The sequence below is a fragment of the Oratosquilla oratoria genome, chromosome 6 (genome assembly GCF_046742065.1).
Source record: "Oratosquilla oratoria isolate Oo_2021 chromosome 6, ASM4674206v1, whole genome shotgun sequence".
NCBI classification, from domain to species: Eukaryota; Metazoa; Arthropoda; class Malacostraca; order Stomatopoda; family Squillidae; genus Oratosquilla; species Oratosquilla oratoria.
Genome location: NC_134782.1, coordinates 65,566,171 through 65,585,355, shown reverse-complemented (window position 1 = coordinate 65,585,355; position 19,185 = coordinate 65,566,171). Strand labels below are relative to the sequence as shown.

General features: G+C 36.8%; 1 protein-coding gene across 2 annotated transcripts in view; it reads left to right on the top strand.

Annotated features, from left to right (window-relative positions):
* Positions 1–2,155: 2,155 nt before the first annotated feature.
* Hel89B (histone acetyltransferase 1) overlaps positions 2,156–19,185 on the top strand; it is a 76,865-nt gene continuing 59,835 nt past the window's right edge. For both annotated transcript variants that reach the window (XM_076187085.1, XM_076187084.1), the window contains exons 1-6: positions 2,156–2,450; positions 14,495–14,739; positions 15,138–15,281; positions 17,695–17,852; positions 18,332–18,463; positions 18,604–18,738. In XM_076187085.1, the coding sequence (XP_076043200.1) occupies positions 2,440–2,450; positions 14,495–14,739; positions 15,138–15,281; positions 17,695–17,852; positions 18,332–18,463; positions 18,604–18,738 (825 nt within the window). In that variant the 5' untranslated portion in view covers positions 2,156–2,439. The remainder of the gene's footprint in view (positions 2,451–14,494; positions 14,740–15,137; positions 15,282–17,694; positions 17,853–18,331; positions 18,464–18,603; positions 18,739–19,185) is intronic.

The window sequence follows — 19,185 nt, the reverse complement described above, 5'->3', positions numbered from 1 at the left end:
ATACTCATTTAACAAAAAGTTTTAGAAAATTAATTATTGTTTTTTCTTACATATACGGTGTGGCGACGGCGAGATGGACTGACTGCGGGCCGTAGTTTGGTGACAACTATTTTAGTTGAACACAGCAGACCATGCCAATCTTTCGGCAACTAAAATAGTCCCCATCATAGCGTACGAATCGTAAAAAGAAGGAAAGGAGTGCCAAATCTGGAAGAACGAGACTAAAGATGCGACCAGATTGCCATTTTCAACACTAGGTGTCTTCAATTTCTACTTTGTATCAACATCAAATGAGAAGAGTTTTCCAGACATTCACATTTGCGAACTTCTAGAGCCTAGGGTTGTGCAGAGTAAACAAGTTCCATCATTGTCCATTTTGGTGGGTGAAGATAATATAAAACACTAGGTGACTTACACTTGTTTCCGGGTCAGAGCAGGTGGATTCTTTTTTATACATAACTGAGACTCAGGGTCAGGAACTTATGGATATCTTCCCTCGTTTGGATTTAACTGATGACTACAAAGAAACCTTGTAGTCAAAATAAGTATGGAAATACTGCAAACTGTGAAATCGTCTCTTAGCCGAGCGGTTTGCTTTGCACATACTGGTGTCCACTGACGTATTAGACATTTAGAAAATTAAATGTTTGATATAATGAAGGGTGAAACTATTAAACATGTGAAACTGAAAATGATGTTAATCTACTTTAAACATGTTCATTATCATTCTTCATCTTCACTGCATATGCTGACTTAGATCATACTTTTTCAACAGAAGTGTAAGAATAGTAATTCAGAGTAATATAATTTGTGTACCCCAAGCTGATAGCAATGGCTCCAGGCAGCGCGACATTTGTTTCGATATCAGTGTGATTTTTTTCCCTTAAACATTTAAGATAGTTTCCATGCAAAATTGTCAGGACAATCCGGTAACACCGTTTGCGCCAGAGATCTTCATGGTGTAGTATAGGTCTTAATTCATTTATAATCCAGCATGCATTTTCTTTTATTTTTTAATTGTGCGCGTGTTTACACGTATATCCATTTTGTGAGTAAAGGTTATATTTCCAGTGATATACAACGTGCCTGTGTCTGGGTTCTCTTACCTGGTGGGCTTCCCATCCACACACCACTTATGATGTAGGCAAGGAAGCCGCACTCTGCTGATACGCCAGCCCATAATTCTACACATGACATTTATATATTAATTGCTACTGGCTGGATAGTGTATCATAAGCAGCAACATTGTATGGAACTGTGTCAAGGTGTCGATTGGTACTGCCTTATGCAGTGTAATCAAATAATATATCACCGAGATAAGCTGCGAGACCTCATTTGAACACATCAATATCACTGCAGTCAACAAGTTCTGCTGGCAATTCATTCCACAAAGTCACACATCTAATACTAAAATACCTTCTCCGTACTTCTACTTGTGTTCTGGTGTGACCAATTTTGAAATCATGGCCCCTTGTGCTACTCAACAAGGGTCGAGGAAACAAGTCATCACGAGAAATTGCTAGTTTCCCATGAAAAATATGCCAACATTTAATTATATCATGCCTAAGTAATCTCCCTTTAATTGAGTATAAGTTAAGAGTCCTTAGTCGCTGCGAGTAATCCAAACCCTCTAATCCATGTATCTCCCTTGTCCATCTCCTTTGTACAGACTCCAACTGTCTAACATTAAACATCTCCTACATAACCCAAGTTCCATGTTGAAATGTATTGATCTGTGTAGGCTTATTTTTCGGACGCATAATGATAATATTTTTGCATGTTACCATCGAAGTATATCATTGCAAATCTGTTTAAGCGGTACCAAAAAACATAAATGGATGGATATCAGTAGTATGTAATACTATCACAAAACTCCTCTCAAAGATGTTTTACTATTTGTTTACTTTCGAAGTATTTTCCCTCTATTTTTGTTTTAAGCCCAGCGCGAGAAATAACAAATGACTAACGACTAAGATCAACCAATCATGTAGCAGCCAGTGCGAGTATCATCCAATCAGAATAAAGAAATTTTCTCCGAGCACACCAGTCGCAACAAAGAAGAAGAATCATTTTCGGCCAATCACGAAACAAGATCATGATCAAAACGCCAAAACGGCATGGCACCCTGCACAGTATAAAAGTGACCATGGAGAAGGTAACATTGCTGTTTAATAAAAAAAAGTTGTTTTAATTGTCTGGTGTTTGTAGTTCATATATTATATATTGATAAAAATAAGTGTGCCTTCCACAAACATGCAGTGTATCTTATTGCACGTAGAATAGGCCTTGGCAAGCATTTTTGTGTAACCAAGAGTTTTTGAGTTTTTTTTTAGTGGAAAATAATGGAGCTCCGGAAGCAATTTATGCTGGGATTGACCCTATGTTGCATGACTTATGGATTGAATTCATAGGCTCCCGGCATATACCTAATGTGATGCCATGGCTAGCAGGTGAGCTTGATTTTGTAGAGGAGCAAGCAGTGGTGGAATGCCTCTGCTTTCTACAACGAATGGCCTTGTCTACCGTTTTGTAGTTGCGTGGGGTCGCTGAAGACTGGTTCTGATCTCAGTCAATATAACTGGTATGCAAGGGAGCAAATAAACATTGCTTGTCTTCACTTTGTTAAATTGTACAGTTACTTTTAGTTGGTATTGCATACGTAAAACAATTAGCGTGGCAACATGTTTGCTGTCATGTAGAATGCGAATGGTTACTAAATCTACAGATGGATATTGATATTCAGTAGTGATTAGGGAATGGCGTTTATAGATCTAGATGCGTGATATAAAGTAGGCATAGTTTGACCATGATGATTTGTATAATTTAGGGAGTTACATCATAAACTCATTATAGGAAAATGATGGATTTTTTCATGAAAGTGGGCATAGAGAGCTATGTTTGTAATGCAGTAAGCTGTGTAGGGTTGAATGACATAATTATCATTATGAAATCTTTGTTTAGAATATGTAAGTCGGTGTAAAACTTACATTTCTGCATGTTCCCTCCCCCTCAAAAAAAAGAAGACTGAGTAATGTTGCTTATGTGCAATTAAGTATATAATACTGCAGTAAAAGTGCTGTAAATGTTCACCATCTGTACTACCTCTCAAGTGCCTAACCACAGAACTAAAAGTCTCACCTATGTTTCCCAAGGAGTTCTTTGATGATGTGAATAACCTAATATACAATTAGTATCAGTATGGAAGGTAAAGTAGGCAGGAAGGGGATGCCTATACTATCCAGGCTATAGTCCTGCAGGATTTGGGTGTCCTTTTGGGCTTACTGGAAGGTTATGTGGCAGGGGAGGGATTCTGGGGGAATAGGATAGTGTAGATTTGACAGATTGGACCTTGACTAGATACTGGTAAGAATTTATAATATTGTCAGATATGGTGCATGAGTTATGATGAAATAATGGGATCGTGGATATTCAAAGAAATATTGGGGGAGGTGGAGTTGTTCCTCCCTTGATTTATATATATTTTTAATTGTATGATGTATGACATGTTTTGTTAAGGGTAGCTCTTCTAGTTGCACAACAGCAGATCTGTGTTATAATTTAAGGAAATGGAATGTTTAGAACAATATAGATGTGTGTATGATACTAAAGTGAGGTGTGTGGTAATGCATGATGGAATTTATCAAAGAAAAGCTCTCCCCAAAACAAACACAAACACATGATCCAAAGACCATGGTGAATACACACACACACATAATATAAAATTGGTAAAGGAAGTTACAAAAGTAAACTCAGAAAGGGACCTAGGAGTAATTATCTCAGACAACATGACACCAGACAAACATATAAACAAAATAGTTGGAGAAACTTATAACTTAATATGATCAATGAAAGTGGCCTTTGACTACATGGATGAGGAAATGTTGAAGAAGATACTAGTTACACCGGTAAGACCAAAATTGGAATACGCAGTGTCTCTATGGACACCTAGTACAAAAAAACATAAAGAAACTAGAAAGAATTCAAAGAGCAATGACAAAGATGACACCAACACTTTGCAAGTTGACATATGAACAAAGATTGGACAAACTAAACTTATCAACACTATATCAAAGAAGAGAAAGAGGTGATTTGATAACCATCTACAGAATTATGAAAGGGATGGAAATCCTTGATAGGGATGACCTACTCAAATGGGACAGAAGAAATAAAAGAGGACATGAGAAAAAACTTAAGAAAGACAGTTACAGAAGAGATCTGAAAAAACAGCTTTCCACACAGTAATAGATACATGGAACAAATTGAAAGAGGAAACAAAGTGCGCTAAAACTGTACATGATTTTAAGAAAGAACTCAATGCAGAAAGATACAACTGCGGTTCACTATGAGCATAGCTCTCTAACTGCAAAATACAACTAGGTAAACTAGGTAAATACACACACACACATACTATCTTGTTTCCCTTGCAAAATTATGGATAACCCTATATGGGGCACAAAATATGTGCACTCTTAGTTATTAGGTGCATGTTACTCATCACTAAACCTTCAGTTGTACAAACTGTTAATAGACTTCTTGTCAATTATCTAATGTTCATGACCTGATCTTTAAGGAATGACCCACTCATTTAGTTGATTAACCCCTTCCGTATTGGGTATTGTTTAGTACATTTTGTCCTTTATTTTGCCAGTTGCTATTCCATTCAGCTGTGTATGACCCTACAATGATTCTAAAGATTGAGGCTCATCAATAAAAGTCATTCATATTTTGAAAGTGTGTTAGGAAATCGTCCCTTGGAAAAATATATTCCGGTTGATTTTTTGGTACATTTATGTATGTATATATATATATATATATATATATATATATATATATAATTAGGAGAATGAGTATAAGAAGAAGCTAAGAGAGGAGTGGGAGGGAGTGAAGGATAGAGTAGAACTAGGAGTGGAGGAGGAATGGGGATGGTTCAAGGAGGGAGTCATAAGGTGTGCAAAGATGGTGTGTGGAACAAGGAGGGTGGGAGGAAATAGAAGGAAGGGTAGTGAGTGGGGGGATGAGGAAGCAAAGAAGGGTATAGAAGAGAAGAAGCAGGCATTCGTAGATTGGCTACAAACTAGGATGAGGGAATCATATGAGAGGTACAAAGTAAAGAGAAGGGAAGTTAAGCATAAGATAAATGAAGCAAAGAGGAGAGCAGATGTGAAATGGGGTAAGAGTATGGCAAAAAAATTTGAAAGTAATAAATAAAAAGATGTTTTGGAAAGAAATTAAAAGAGGAAGAGGAGGTGAATCAAGTAGAGAGGGAAAGGTAAAAGGTGCAGATGGAGAGATGATAATGGAAGAGAAGGCAGTGAGAGGAAGGTGGGCAAAATATTTTAGAGAGTTGCTAAATGTGAAGGAGGATAGGGAAGGAAAGGTAGTTGCAGTGGGAAGCGCTAAGAAAATGAGAGTGATGAGTGAGGAAAGTGGAGGAGAAATAGGGAAAGATGAATTGAAAGCAGCTGTTAAGATGATGAGAGCAGGTAAGGCACCTGGTCTGGATGGATTCCATGCAGAATGTCTGAAGAAAGGAGGTACAGTGATGGTGGACTGGCTGGGGAGATTATTTAATGTTTGTTTAAGAGAGGATAGAGTACCAGAGGACTGGGGGAGTGCCTGTATAGTTCCACTTTCCAGGGGAAAGGGGGACAAGTGTGAGTGTAGTAGTTTCAGAGGGATCAACTTAAGTGTAGTTGGGAAGGCTTATGGGAGGGTCTTGATTGAGAGGATTAGGAGAGGAACAGAGGGAGTAATTGGTGAGGAACAGTGTGGTTTTAGGACAGGTAAGGGTTGTGTAAATCAGGTTTTTGTGGTAAGACAGATATGTGAGAAAGGTATAGGAAAAGGTAAGGATGTTTTTTGGGCTTTTATGAATCTGGAAAAGGCTTATGACAGGGTAGACAGGAAGGCACTGTGGGAGGTACTGCAGATATATGGGATAGGAGGAAAGCTGTTAAGAGCAGTCAGAAGTTGTTAAGAGAGTAGTAGAGCTTGTGTTAGGATTAGAAATGTAGAGAGTGAATGGTTTGAGGTAAAGGTTGGACTTCATCAGGGATGTGTTATGTTGCCCTGGCTGTTCAATCTATACATGGATGGAGTGGTGCGAGAGGTTAATGCAAGGGTAGTGGGTCAGGGATTGGAGATGGTTAAAGAAAAGGGAGAAAAGTGGGAAATAAGCCAGTTGTTGTTTGCTGACGACACTGCACTTGTAGCAGGATCAGAGGAGGGATTGAGGAAGTTAATGACAGAGTTTGAGGTGTGTGAAAGAAGTAAGCTGAAGCTAAATGTGGGCAAAAGTAAGGTGATGAGATTTACAAGAGGAGAGAGTGACAGCAGACTGTAGGTGAGTATTAAGGGTGAGAGACTGGAGGAAGTGGATAGTTTCAGAGACTTGGGTGCGAATGTGGCAGGAAAGGGAGGAGTGGGGGTGAAGGTAGAATGTAGACTGAGAGAAGTGAGTAAATGCCTTGGTGGATTAAAAAGTGTAATGAAAAATAGACATCTGGGAATGGATGCTAAGATGAGGTTATATGAAGGAGTGATTGTGCCAAAAGCACTGGATGGGGAAGAAACATGGAACATAAGAGAGAAAGAGTTTGAATGTGTTTGAGATGAAATGTCTGAGAAGTATGATGGGGGTTACTAGGCTAGATAGAGTGAGAAATGAGGAGGTGAGGAGGAGAACAGGGGTGGAAAGGGAGTTGGGAGATAGGGTTGATGAAAGAGTATTAGGATGGTTTGGACACATGGAAAGAATGAAGAAAAATTAGTAAAAGTGGTATGGAAGGCAGAGGTGGAAGGAGTGAATATGAAGGGGCATCTTAGGATGAGATGGATGGATGGGGTGAAAGGGGCATTACAAAAGAGGAATGTCTGTTGAGGAAGGACGGGAGAGGACAGAAGATAGGGGTGAATGGAGAAGGGTTGTGTATGGATGATGCTGTTATGCATGAGGGGGAGTGGAGGGGGATGGGGGGTGAGGAAGTATGTATGAAAAAAAAATTGACACAGCCTGAAGGGATTTCTCCCCGTCTTCTCCTTTTATGCATGAGGGGATGGAGAAGGGGGTCCCCGAATTTATGAAGCAGCCTTGCTGTGGATGTGCTGTGTCTTGCGACACTGCTTGTGACCCAGGGCAGTGGACAAGATGCAGGGATGACCCGTCATCCAGGAGGTGCCAAGATAAGAAGGAGGGTGGAGGGGAGTGGAATATATAGGGAATGGAATGGGTGGGAGTGGTTTCTATGCTTTTTTCTTTTTTGGCTACCACCAGTGTAAGGTGGAAAAATCCTTTGGTATATGTACTGTATGTAGTATTATTATTATTTTTCTTTTTTAATTTGAACTTCTTTAGTATGGTGATGAATTTTGCAGATTTTGTTTGTTGTGGTATTTGCCAGATGTTTGTATTTAGCTAAGGGTGGCCTTTAGGTTTAGGGATCTTCATTGAAGAAGCTGTTTGCTTTGATGACTGCCCATCACTTGAATAATAATAATAATACTAGGTACTGATATATTGCATTCCATAAAATTGGCAGAATAATAAAAAGGGGCCAGTGAGAGGTGTAGCCATGCTTGTTGGGTTCCATCTCTCGCTCTTCAATTTATCTTACCTAGCCATAAATTCATGTACAGTGCTGATTTAATCTATATTCTTGATTTCCAATTATATCTAGATTTGAATTCATGTATTGTTCCAACTTGGCTCTATCTCCTTCTAAGCCATTCCAAGTATTTATGCATCTATATGGAAAACTGTACTTCTTCACATTCTTTAGGCATGTCCTCCTTGATTTGTTTTCATTATTTCTTAAAGCCCTCCTATCCTTAATCAAGCGATCTCTTCTGTCAATGTAATCTATCCCTTTTAGTTACCTGAATACTGTAATTATCACCTATTAAGCTTTGATCTTTCAAAGTTGGCCGACCAAGTGCTTTTATTCTTGTATGGTTTATCTGCTATGGGGACCAGCTTGGTTGCTTCCTTATGTAATATTGATCATGCTTTTGTCCTTCATTCTGTGTGGGGACCATACCATTGATGCATATTTCAGTCTTGGATGGATCAGGGTTTCAATGATTTTCATCATCTCTTCATCCATAGAATGAAAAGCCACTTTAATTTTCTGCAGCTGTCCATATGTTTCTCCCACAATCTTGCTGATATATCAATTAGATGACAGGTTGTCTTTTGTCAACACTTGAATTTACTTGATTTTGTTTATATCCTTCACCCTGTGTGGAGACCACACCATCCAGTCTTGGATGGATCAGGTTTCAATTATTTTTTTCATCATATCTTCATCCACATAGTAAAAAGCCATTATAATTTTCTGCAGGAATTTGTATGTCTCTCCCACAATCTTGCTGATATGTCTGTGAGAAGGCAGTTTGTCTATTATCGGCACATATCTTTTACCTCTTGGTTTTATAATGGGTTCACTTTATAAGGAATAGTTTACAGATGGTCTTTTGGTGCTATTGCCCACTTACAGCACTGCATTTTGTAGTATTAAATTCATTTCCCATTCTTGGCTCCATGCAAAGATAGTGTCTAGATCTTTTTGCAGTAGCCTACAGTCTGTGTTTTTCACTCTCCTCATGATTTTTGTATCATCAGGAAAGATGTTAGCATAGATTGTTTTACTTTCCATCATGTCATTGACAGATGAGAAACATTATTGATACAAGCAGTGAACCTCACAGAACTCATTACTACTCTCCGTGTTGACATCATATCCTTTACTACTATCCTCATGTATCTTCTCTTCAAAAAAATCTTTCATACATTCTTCAATCTCCACACAAGTTGACTGACATACATCATCAAAATCCTTCTGGGTTAAGGTACACACAGTCCACCCACTCCTCTGTTTCTTCCAGAACATCAATCACTCTCAGGTAAAAGTTTAAATGGTTCAACACACATGATTTTCCAGATCTGAATCCAAACTGACTATCTTTCAGAATGTTCATCTTGTCAAGATATTTGGTCCACTGTTCTTTGACAATCCTTTTCACTTAATATCACTATTGTACTGGTTAGTGATACTGGCCTATAATTTAGTGGTATTTCCTTACTTTCACCTTTGTGAATTAGTACCACATTAGTCCTTTTGCAATCAGGTGGCTCTGTCCTCTTTAAATGAATATACAATAAAACTGTGAATCTTGTGTGCCCATTGTTCCTTACATTCTTTGTATCCAATTTGAGATTCAGGCAGGTCCTGAAACTTTTTTCACAACCAATGACCCCAAAAGATTGAGTACTCCCTCACTTTATACATTTGTCTTCCAAACCCAGAATCTTGCTCCCTTTGTTTTCCTACATTGGAGTTGTTTTAGTTTTGAATACTTTGGGTATGTGTGTGATGGTGGATGGGTTGGAGGACCAGCATAGAATTACGTGCATATCATTCTTTCACACTGGGGAGAATTTTGAATAAAATTAATTTAAAAGGGGAGAATATTTATTTGAATAGTTTTAAGAGGTTTTAACGTGATAACATAGGTTTGAAGGTTAGTGAGAAGATATTGAAGCTGGAGTTAATGTATGTGATTGAGCGGTCATGGATGATATATTAGACTTGTGATTGACAGTTGCTATCATCCCAGGTGTGATGTCAGAGCTTGTGTAGGCACTGACCTATTAATGATGCCATGACTCACCCCCCCCCAGCGTACACTCGCACTCTCTATATAAATATATATATATAACACTTGAGCTTGAACTAAAAGAGGAAATATAAATGGGGAGAAATGAGAAACACAGAAAAGGAAGACTGATGTATAACAAAACTGATTTTGGGAAACTTAGAATTTTTTTTCAAAAAACAAGTTGGGAAAATATCTTTAATGAAGAAACATAGGTAGAAGAGAAATGGATGATTCTAAAAAAATCTATAATGAAGGAGTGGATAAATATGTACCAAAACAAAAACAGGAAAAGGTGTACATTACGTGCTGGTATAACAAAAAATGTAGTGAGGCAGAAGATAGACAAAGCTTGGAAAAAATGAAAAATATAAAACCCTGGAAAGTTGCAAATATATATCAAACTAAGAATGAATATGTAAAAATACACAGGGAAGAAAAAAAGAAACTGAAAAAGACAGACAAATGTAAAGATCAACCTAAATTATTCTATAGATATGTGAACAATATACAAAATCCAAGACAATTTGGATGTAGACAGGGAAAGTCATATGCTACAAATTTGATCTATTTCTATTCAAGGTTAATAGATATGATGCAAGAAAGGGATGGATGGGCAGACTGTGCTTTCCTGGACTTACAAAAAGCATTTGATAAAGTACCAAACAAAAAATTATTAAGAAAACTTTTGAAACAACAGTAAATATGCAAGGAAAACTATCAAAATGGATGGAAGATTTCTTGCATGGAAGAAAAATGAGAGTGGTGCTCAGAGATAAAAACTCTGCTTGGGAAAAAATTATAAGTGGAGTCCCACAGGGTTTAGTACTGGCTCCGATAATGTTTGCTATATATGTAAATGACATGGATGAATGTGTAGAATGTTACATGAACTTCTTTGCAGATGACTCAAAACTACTAAAGAAAAAAAATTGTGAATTGCCACAGAGGGATTTGAACAAGATCTGGGAATGGAGTCAAAAGTGGGAAGTGGACTTCAACATTAAGAAATGTAGTATAATTGAATATGGAAAAAATAAAAGGAGAATATCAGGACAATATAAATTGGTGCAAAGGAAGTAAAGAAAATTGGTTCTGAAAAGGACCTAGGAGTAATCATCACCAAAGACATGTCCCCAGATACGTAGATAAACAAAATAGTCAGAGAAACCTACAATTTGTTAAGATCAATAAAGGTGGCTTTTAATTACTTGGATGAAGTAATGGTAAAGAAAATACTAGTCACATACTAGTCAGCCACACTATGGATACCCAGTACAAAAAAGAATACAAGAAAAATAGAATCCAAAGAGCAATGATAAAGATGGCCCCAACACTTTCAAAATTGACATATGAGCAAAGATTGTCTAAACTGGAACTACCAACCCTGGAACAAAGAAGAGAAAGGTGATCTGTTGGCCATTTACAGAATTGTGAAAGGCATAGAAGTCCTTGACAGAGAAGATCTAATAAATTGGAAAAGAAGAAAAACAAGGGGACATGAAAAGGAAAAAAAGACAGTTATAGAAGAGATCTGAAAAAAACGGCTTTCCACATAGAGTGGTGGATGTATGGAAGAAATTGGACAAAATAGTGTGCAAACTCCATACATGAATTTAAGAACAAACTAGATGTTGCAAGATACAAAGATGGGTCACCACCAGCATAGCTCTCCTTCCTGTATAATATAACTAGGTACATACACAGTGTATACTCAAGTAATATTCCGTCTCAGAATTTGACCCCCAAATTTGTGGCCAGAAAATCCAAAATTTGTCACATAACTCCAATAATCATCAACTCTAGATTTATATGTGTTAGCATATATACTTACATACATATATACCAAAGGCTTTTTACCCCTTACAAGGGAGGTAGCCAAAAAACAAAGGCATAAAAACCATTCCCACCCAACCTGAACATATATGCAGCCAAATAGAGCATGTCATTACATGTACAACTTGATGTACACTATCTGGGAGCCAAAGTGTAGACACACTTTTCTGTTAACAAATCCAGAGAAAGCAGGAAAAACCAAAGAAAATTTTTAGTTGTACAGACCTGGAACATATCACCACACAATGTTGTTATTATCTGAGGTTTTACCTTTGCAACAGTACGTCAAGTCTTTGTTATGTTAGGTTTTGAAAGTGTTGGGGCCATCTTTGTCGTTGCTCTTTATGTTCTTTATAATTTCTTGTATTCTTTTTTGTTCTGGGTGCGCTGCAAATTCCAGTTTTGGCCTTATCAGTGTTTGTAATATTTTCTTAATCATTTCCTTATCTAGGTATTTAATGGCCACCTTTATTGATCTCAACAAATTGTATGTTTCTCCAACTTTTATTTTATGTTTATCTGGCGATATGTTTTTGGTGATGATTACTCCTAGGTCCCTTTCAGAATTTACTTTCTTTAACTTTTTTTCTGTCAATTTTATACTGTCCTGATATTCTATCCTTGCTTTTCCCAAATTCAATTATACTGCACTTCTTGTTGAATTCTACCTACCATCTCTTGCTCCACTCTGAGACTTTGTTCAGATCACTCTGTAATGATTCACAATCTATTTCGGAGCTTATTCTCTTTAATAACTTTGCATCATCCACAAAGCAGTTCATGTAACTTTCAGTACCTTCATCCTTGTCATTTATGTATATAGCAAACATTATCGGAGCTAGTACTGACCCCTATGGGACGCCATTACTCATTTCTTCCCATTTTGAATATTTGTCTCTGAGTACTACTCTCATTTTTCTTCCATGTAGGAAGTCCTCCATCCAATTCAATAGTTTTCCATGTATACCTCTTGTTTCCAGTTTATATAGCAATTTTCTGTGTGGTACCTTATCAAATGCCTTTTTTAGGTCCAGGAAGGCACAGTCTGCCCAGCCATCCCTTTCTTGCAATATATCTATCAATCTTGAATAGAAACAAATCAAATTAGTGGTACATGATCTTCCTTGTCTGAATCCAAATTGCCTCAGGTTCAATATGTTATTCTCCTCCAGATATTTTGTCCATCTATATCTGATGATTCTCTCACAAATTTTTACTCATTAGGGACACTGATCTATAATTTGTTGGGTCTTCCTTATTTCCCCCCTTATATATTGGCACTATATTGGCATTTTTCCAGTTTCCTGTTAGTTTTCCTTCTTTGAGTGAACAATCAATTATTTTGTATATTTTTCCTGTTAGTTCGTCTATACATTCCTTTAGTACCCAGTTTGCAATTCCATCCGGGCCATGTGACTTGTTAATGTCAAGCTTTAATATTTGATTCCTTATTTCATTCTGAGTAATATTTAATTTCTTCATTGGAGGAAAACTTACTTCAATTCTTTGATCACAGTTTTGTAGATTTTTTCCTCTTTGGTGAATACAGATTTGAAATGTTTGTTCATAATATCTGCCATTTATATAACTTCTGTGTATTCTCTGTTACCTTGATGTAATTTAAGAATTTCCTGTTTATTTTTTAGTTTGCCATTTACATATCTATAGAATAATTTGTGTGTGTGTGTGTATTGAGTTTCTTTTCATGTCCTCTTATTTGCCATTTACATATCTATAAAATAATTTGTGTGTGTGTGTGTATTGAGTTTCTTTTCATGTCCTCTTGTTTTTCTCTTATCCCACTTTAATAAATCATCTCTGTCAAGGACTTCCATCCCTTTCATAATTCTGTAAATGGTCAGTAGATCTCCTTTCTTTTCTTTGTTCCATGGTTGGTAGTTCCAGTTTGGACAATCTTTGTATGTCAGTTTAAAGAGTGTTAGTGTCATCTTTGGATTCTTTCTAATTTCTTTATAATCCTTTTTGTGCTGGGTGTCCATAGTGTCACAGCATGCTCCAATCTTGGTCTTATCAGTGTGACTAATATTTTCTTTACCATTTCCTCATCCAAGTAGTCAAAGGCCACTTTCATTGATCTTAGTAAATTGAAGGTTTCTCTATTTTGTTTATATGCTTGTCTGGTGAAATTTCTTTGCTGATAATTACTCCTAGGTCTCTTTCCGAGCTAACTTTTTTTACTTCCTTTGTGCATACATTTATGTATGTACTTCCTTTGTACCAATTTTATATTGCCCTGATATTCTATTTTTACTTTTTCCAAACTCCATTATACTACTTTTCTTGATGTTGAAGTTCACTTCCCACTTTTGATTACATTCCCAGATTTTATCCAGGTCTTTCTGTAGTGATTCACAGTTTTCCTCTGTACTTAATTTAAGTAGTTTTGCATCATCTGCAAAGAAGTTCATATAACATTCCACACCTTCATTCATGTCATATATATTGCAAACATTATCGGAGCCAATACAGAACCTTGTGGGACTCTACTTATCATTTCTTCCCAGGTTGAGTTTTTGTCTCGTGAGTACCACCCTTATTTTTCTCCCGTTTAAGAAGTCTTCCATCCATTCCAATAGCTTTCCTTGTACACCACCTATTGTTTCAATTTTTTTAGTAGCTTTTTGTGTGGTACTTTATCAAATGCTTTTTGTAGGTCTGTGTGTGTGTATTTACCTAGTTGTATTTTACGTGAAGAGAGCTATGCTCATAGTGATCTGCTTTTGTCTCTTTCAGCATCCAGTTTGATCTTAAATTCTTGTATAGTTTTTGCACTCACTTTCTTCATTCAGTTTGTTCCAGATATCTATCACTGTGTGGGAAGCTATTCTTTGTATGTTTATGTGTGTAATTTATGCTTACATATATTAATGTTTTACATTACTGTTAAAGAGGCTAATATTACAAGAGGTGCAACAAAACAACTATTCTGGTTCTGAATAGTTGAATGTGTTGCTGATGTTTTTTCCATTTCTGACCTCAACAGCAGATTGGACCGACTCTTTGTGCTTCTGGACACAGGGTCCTCTGCAGTTACAAGGGAAGCTGCTGCTCAGCAGTTGGGGGAGATTGTGAAACTTCACCCCCATGAACTACATCCACTTCTTAACAAGCTCCACACATACATCATATCCCATTCGTGGGATACACGCATTGCAGCAGGGAAGGCTGTAGAAGCAATTGTCAGGAATGTGCCCAAATGGGATCCACAACCTTCTGTTATAGTGAAAAGTAAGGGAATTCATCAATTCAATATTTAAATTGGTGCTCATTGTATTTGATCATGATTTTTTAAGTAAATCATTTGTATAGAAGTTCAGAATTTATTGAGATGTTCAATTAAAAGGTAAAACCATAAAGATTTAACTCAATTGTTGATCTGTATTGCAGTTTGTTATAAGTCAAAATATGCTAGGATTTGAATGGGATAAGTGCGTCTCCAAACTTAATTAAATACAAGAAATGTTTTCTTTGTTGGAAAGTAAATGTTTAGTTCAGCTCACAGACACATAGTAACCATACTCCTAATGTTTTCTGTTTGTTTGATGAATTAAGGCAAAGATATTCAAATAAAACTTGTTTCTATAATTTCTTTTTTTTTAATTTAAGATTTTTCTTTCTTTTTAAAGATGACCCAGAAGACACTAGCAGGAATAGGTTGAAGAATGGCAGGCTATCCCTGGCCATGTTCAACATTTGCCATGTATTGGAAAGAGGATCTTATTTGTTGGCAGGTGATGAGAAACTCTTCGAGGCTGACGACGAAAATTCAGGTACCTTTGAGTACTTTTTTTTTAAGTACTATTTTGAGTGGATGAGAATGGTGATGGCCATATTATGATGTTGAGGTTAACCAGTTTGGGCTCTTAGGCCCTACTGTGGAAGAATTGTGCCTCCCTTCATTGACATTAACCTAGGCCAGTGTTTCTCAACCTTTTATCCTTGCATAACCTTTAAAATAAATTGCGTGTCTCAAGGAACCCCTGTGGGAAAAAAAAATATATATATATACCGTAGCTTTCTCATTTAATTTCCTCATCATAATAATAAGTTAGATAGGATGATGTCTATATTACATTATTACAATCACCTTTTGCAGAACCTTAGGGTTCTGTGGAACCCAGGTTGAGAAACGCTGACATAGGCATTTAGGAAGGGGGCAGGGATGACCCTTCATCCATGAGGTGTTAATAAAGGAGAAATGTTTAATTTTAATTACCTGTATGTATGAAGTTGGTGTGTGCTTAGACTATAATAAGACCAGGATTGAAGTACAATGCGACACTATGGACACGCATCACAAAAAAGAAATATAAAGAAATTAGAAAGAATACAAGGACCAACGACAGAGATAGCACCAACTCTTTCAAAATTGACTTATGAGCAAAGATTGTCTAAACTGGAACTACCAACCCTGGAACAAAGAAGAGAAAGAGGAGATCTTTTGACTTTACAGAATCATGAAAGGCATGGAAGTCCTTGACAGAGAAGACTTATTAAAGTGGGATAAAAGAAAGACAAGAGGACATGAAAAGAAACTCAGAAAGGATAGTTATAGAAGAGATCTGAAAAAAAATAGTTTTCCACACAGAGTGGTGGATATCTGGAACAAACTGGACAAAACAATAGTGTGTGCAAATACCATACAAGAATTTAAGAACAAACTAGATGCTGAGAAATACAAAGATGGGTCACTATGAGCATAGCTCCCCTTCCTGCATAATACAGCTAGGTGAATACAACTAAGTAAATACACACGCACACACACTGGAACCACCAACCCTGGAACAAAGTCCTTGACAGAGAAGACTTATTAAAGTAGGATAGAAAAAAAACAAGGGGTCATGAAAAGAAACTCAAAAAGGTCAGTTATAAAAGAGATCTGAAAAAAAAAAAGTTTTCCACACAGAGTGGTGTGTCTGGAACAAATTGGATGAAACAATAGTGTGATGGAAACAATAGTGGGATCGAAGAAACACAAAGGGACATGAAAAGAAATTCAAAATGGACAGGTATAGAAGAGATCTAAAAAAAAAAAAAAATTCCACATAGAGGGGATGTCTGGAACAAATTGGATGAAACAGTAGTGTGTGCAAATAACTTTAAGAACAAACTAGATGTTGCAAGATACAAAGAGAGGTCATCACAAGCATAGATCCTCTTCCCATATAATACAACTAGGTATATACTCATGCACATATATATATATATATATATATACACACACACACAGATGATGCAAAATTACTTAAGAAAGTAAAAACGGAAGAGGACTGCAACTCATTGCAACAAGATTTGGACACAATATGGAATTGGACTCAAAAGTGGGAAGTAAAATTCAATATTAAGAAATGCAGTATAATGGAATTTGGAAAGAGTAAAAACAGAATATCAAAAGATTACAGAATTGGGGAAGAAATAATAAATAAAACAAACTATGAAAAAGATCTTGGAGTGATGATGGGAAAGGACATGAAACCAGATAAGCATATAAATAAAATATTCGGAGAGACCTACAGCTTATTGAGAGCAATCAAAGTGGCATTTCCTTATATGGACGAAGAAATGATAAAGAAAATACTAACTACACTAATAAGACCAAAACTTGAGTACGCAGCATCACTTTGGACACCCAGTACCAAAAAGAATATTAAGAAACTAGAAAGATTACAAAGAGCGACAACCAAACTAGCACCGACACTTGCTGAACTAACATATGAGCAAAGACTATCCAAATTGAACCTACCAACTCTGGAACATAGAAGAGAAAGAGGAGATTTGCTGACTATCTACAGAATAATGAAAGGAATGGAAGTTTTAGACAAGAATGACCTGTTAGTGTGGGAAAACAGTAAAACGAGAGGACACGGAAAAAAATTGAAAAAGGATAGTTATAGAAAAAACTTGAAAAGGAACAGTTTCCCACACAAAGCAATAAATACATGGAACAAATTAGACAACAAAACAGTATGTGCAAACACTATACAAGATTTTAAGATAAAACTTGATGCGGAGAGATACAAAGACGGGTCACCACGAGCATAGCTCCCCACCTGTATATTACAACTAGGTAAATACATACATATATACACACAAGTTCTGTGGTACTTTATTGAAAGAAGTTTGAGAAATTGCTATTTTCTTAAAAAAAATTACTAAGAATACTTCATTCTATGAACTCTACAGGTATAGATCCCAAAGAACGAACAGCTCGACAAAGGCGTTTGGTGAATCAGCGGCTAGGTTTGGATGTGGCAGAGGTGTTGGGAGTGGATACACAAACCATTTTCACTAATGAAGATTTGGAATCTGTGAAAGTCCAGCACATGAATGGAAAGACAAAGGTGAGAAATTTATATGACTGAATTAGTGTGTATAATTATTTTTAATTCTCTCCAGAGCTTCATTGAGCATGTCCTCATGACTCAGTAGCAGCTGGTAAAGAGTCCTCAATCTTAAGAATTCTCTTGGAGAAATAACATGTGCCTATGTGGGTCTTTTTCTATGTTGTTGGGTATAAGAAGAACAAGAAGGGGTAAAATATAACTAATCTCAAGCTTTTATGCCAAAAAGGTGGAGATTTATATTTGCTAATGTATAAATGCTTCAGTTGGTATTGAAGTGTACAAATGTTGATATGTTTGTGAATTTTGTACATCTGTTCTAGTTTTTGTCTTGTTGTGCATGTGTTATTTTCTGTGATTTTTCTTTAATTCATCTTTTCTCATTTTTGTCTTCATCTTTTCCGTGTCTTCTTTGTCTTCTTTCTTCTTCAGTACAAACACATTTTTATCAGCAATATTATTTTTCTTTATTTGGACAGAGTGCAGTTATGGATGTAGTGAGTGAGGAGATGACATCAGCTGGGGCAAGTCTCAGTTCAAGAGAACAGAATCGGGCACGCAGGAAAGCAAAACTTTTAGCCAAGCAGAAGTCAGTGGATGTTTCCGATAGTGTAAGTTGTTTTCAGAATTTTGTTTCATAATGAGAAATTTTATTCCCTCTCTCCTAGTACTCATAAAAGATTAGTGTAGGACATGTAGATACCATCTATTAAAGAATCATGAGACAACATAAAAAAATTTTTTCCCATAGTTTGAGGATGCACCTGAGAAGAAGAAACCACGCATGAGTCTGGGTGGCCAAGGAGGGGAAGGAAATTCCAGTGATGAAGAAGGCAAAATGGTGATTGATGCTGTGCTCCCAGGAGATGTACTGTACTTGGAAGATGTAAGTTGAATGGGTCGGGTGAAGGGAACTCAGGAAGCATGTGGTACATCTGGGGAGTGCAAAAGATAGGAATGATTGGAGAGAGATTGTGGATCAGTAAAAGAATGCCACAGCTCAAAGGGATATTTTTCTCATCTGTTTTATATAATTTAAAGAATAAGAAGTGGGATGGGGATTGATGTATGGTGAGTTAGGGGCGTTAGGTGTCAGACCCTCCAGTGGAAGAGCTGTGCCTCACTACGTTGCTTTTGATCCAAGCAATGTAGTGGGGAATGGAACAACAGTAAAACCACAAACTGCTGAAATAGGAGGGCTAGTTGACTGGATTTTATTGTATGCCATCTGTATACTAAGGGCTTTTTCCCCTTGCAAGGGAAGTAACCAAGTCAAAAGGCAAGTACCTACTCCCATCTACCACAATTTCCTCCCTCTCATCTTAGCTCCTAA